Genomic DNA, 2494 nt, shown 5'->3' with positions numbered 1-2494 from the left:
TGTGTGTGTGTGTGTGTGTGTGTGTGTGTGTGTGTGTGTGTGTGTGTATACACATATGCATACACATACATTGTAAGGATAAGTAAACATTAAATTTATAGGATGAAATAGAAGATATAATTTAAGTGGCTTCAAACAACCAGAGCACGGTGTAGACCCAAGGGCTGGAGAAAATGGTCCCTAGGCCACATCCTGCCTAATACCAGTTGGAGTTACATTCTATTGTCACACAGTCATGCCTATTCATTTATCATATATGCTGTTTGTCCAATACAATGGCCATGACAAGTATCTATAACAGAGACCACAGGTTCACAAAAGTCTAAAATATCTACAATTATCCTTTGGAGAAGAAGGTTCCAGTCCCTGCACACCTAAAAGAGAAGCTGCGCAGGCATTTTTCAAATCCACTAATCACTGTCAAGTTGATTGCTAAAGTACCAGTAGGCACTCCTGAGAGCAGCAAGGGAATCATTCCCCTGGGGTTGGAGGCTGGGGGAGGGAGGGAGGGGGAAACTGCTCTTTCCTTCCACTCTCTCTGTGAAGCTATTCTGCTCAGCCATCTGCTGCCTAAAGCAAAACAGGATTCCTCAGTCCCCATTTTAAGAGAAGAACTTCTCAACCAAGGCGTGCTGCTCTTATTTTAAGAATTCTCTCTTTTTCCTTCACACAACAAATCTATCAGCAGAAATTCTTCTCCAAAAAAGCCCCCACTTCCAACTTTCCATGCCCCTAAGGGGCAGACACAGGCCTTCTGTGCACCCATGGCTGGTGACGTCTTCCTAAGGATAGAGTAAACGTGACTTTTAAAACCCGTGTCTAATGTGTGGATGTTTGTATTTGTGTATTCAGATACACATGCAGGTATGTGTGCTTTTATGTGGCAGCCAGAAGACTGTCTTGCTTTTCAGACAGGATCTCTTACTGACCAGGAACTTACTGAGAAAGCTAAGTTGGTGGGCCAGTAAGTCCTTCCTCTGTCTCCTCACTGCTAGAATCACAAGAGTTCAATTTTAAATATGGATTCTAAGGATCCACCTCAGGTCCTCATGCTGCAAGGCCAGCCCTCTGTGACTTGAGCCGTCTCCTAGCCTCTACTTTTGTGTATTTTTAAGACAGTCTTCCTAGGTACCCCAGGCTGGTGTCAAACTTGTGATCCTCCTGTCTTAGCATCTTGAGTGCCTGAAATAAGTGTATACAACATGTCTGATGGGAAAATACGCTCTTGAGATGCTCTAAAAGCCGAAACCCAACAGCCCACTTGTTTCTAGCTGAAGCCTGGCAGCCAGCAGTGTGGACAGAAGACACATCCTTCTCATACTCACCGTCCTGGGTGCAGGCCCCCAGGAGGTTGATGATGTTCTTATGTTTGCCAATCATCTTCATCATCTCCATCTCTGACACCAGATCAGACAGGTCCTTCTCTGTGGCATCATCTATGAAAAAGAATTAGGTGAATCATAAATTGGCTGGTTTCTCCCAACTCCCAAGCTATCACTCTTGGCCATCACAAACTCTTAGAATATCAAGGGGTTTAACTTTAGAACCAGAAACACTTCCCCATCTAATCAGTGAAGAGATAAAAGCTGAAGCAGGGGAGTGCCGGGCTCAATATCAAAGAGATCACCGGAGGCCACAAGGTCAAGAGTTGAGACCAAATCTAGGCCCCCAACACTGAGGCCAAGTCTTTGGAAGTACTTGATCTCGAATTATCACCCTCTGATGTATGTATCCAAGGTACCTTCTAGAAAACACGACAAACTTCCTGATGCCCCCCAAACAACTCTGAGAATGATGGAGAGGAAGCCATAGGAGAGACAATGGGAACCACCAGAAAATTTGTTTGTACAGAGCAAAAATTCCAAACAGAGCCTTTAGCTTATTCAAAGTTAGGCCCAGGCCCATAAGTGCATCTATAAATGTGTGTGCATACAGAAACAGTCTGAGTGAGCAAAAAAACAAAGCCCTTTCAAAAGCTCCAACTACCACCTTCCAGGAGATACAAGTCACACCTCACACACATGGCACACGTATGGCAGAGGCCCAACACAACATGGGTTCACAGAAAGTTTTCTGTTGTTGTTGTTTTTGTTTTGTTTTGGGTTTTCGAGACAGGGTTTCTCTGTGTAGCCCTGGCTGTCCTGGAACTCACTCAGTAGACCAGGCTGGCCTCGAACTCAGAACTCTGCCTGCCTCTGCCTCCCAAGTGCTGGGATTAAAGGCGTGCACCACTACTGCCCGGCCACAGAAAGTTTCAAGTAAGAGATAAGAGCATTTCTAGTGTGCTGTGTCCTCCTTCCAGTTAATTCTGCTGTCACTTGGATTCTTGTGATGCGAGGATGCAAACCCAGTACCATGTGCAGGACACTCATGCATTCTACCACTGAGCTAATTCAATACAGAAATAATTAAAAAATAAATCTGAGCAAAAAGAAAAGAAAAGAAAAGAAAGGAAAGGAAAGGAAAGGAAAGGAAAGGAAAGGAAAGGAAAGGA

At 44.5% G+C, this 2494-nt stretch overlaps 1 protein-coding gene across 10 annotated transcripts in view; it reads right to left on the bottom strand.

Annotated features, from left to right (window-relative positions):
- Positions 1 to 2494, bottom strand: part of Fgfr2 (fibroblast growth factor receptor 2) — a 111444-nt gene that overhangs the window by 17288 nt on the left and 91662 nt on the right. For all 10 annotated transcript variants that reach the window (XM_028769389.1, XM_028769384.1, XM_028769380.1 and 7 more), the window contains one exon: positions 1326 to 1436. In XM_028769389.1, the coding sequence (XP_028625222.1) occupies positions 1326 to 1436 (111 nt within the window). The remainder of the gene's footprint in view (positions 1 to 1325; positions 1437 to 2494) is intronic.

This window comes from Grammomys surdaster, unplaced genomic scaffold, assembly GCF_004785775.1.
Source record: "Grammomys surdaster isolate TR1022 unplaced genomic scaffold, NIH_TR_1.0 192, whole genome shotgun sequence".
In the NCBI taxonomy this organism is placed as follows: Eukaryota; Metazoa; Chordata; class Mammalia; order Rodentia; family Muridae; genus Grammomys; species Grammomys surdaster.
This window is presented reverse-complemented; position numbering and strand designations above follow the sequence as displayed.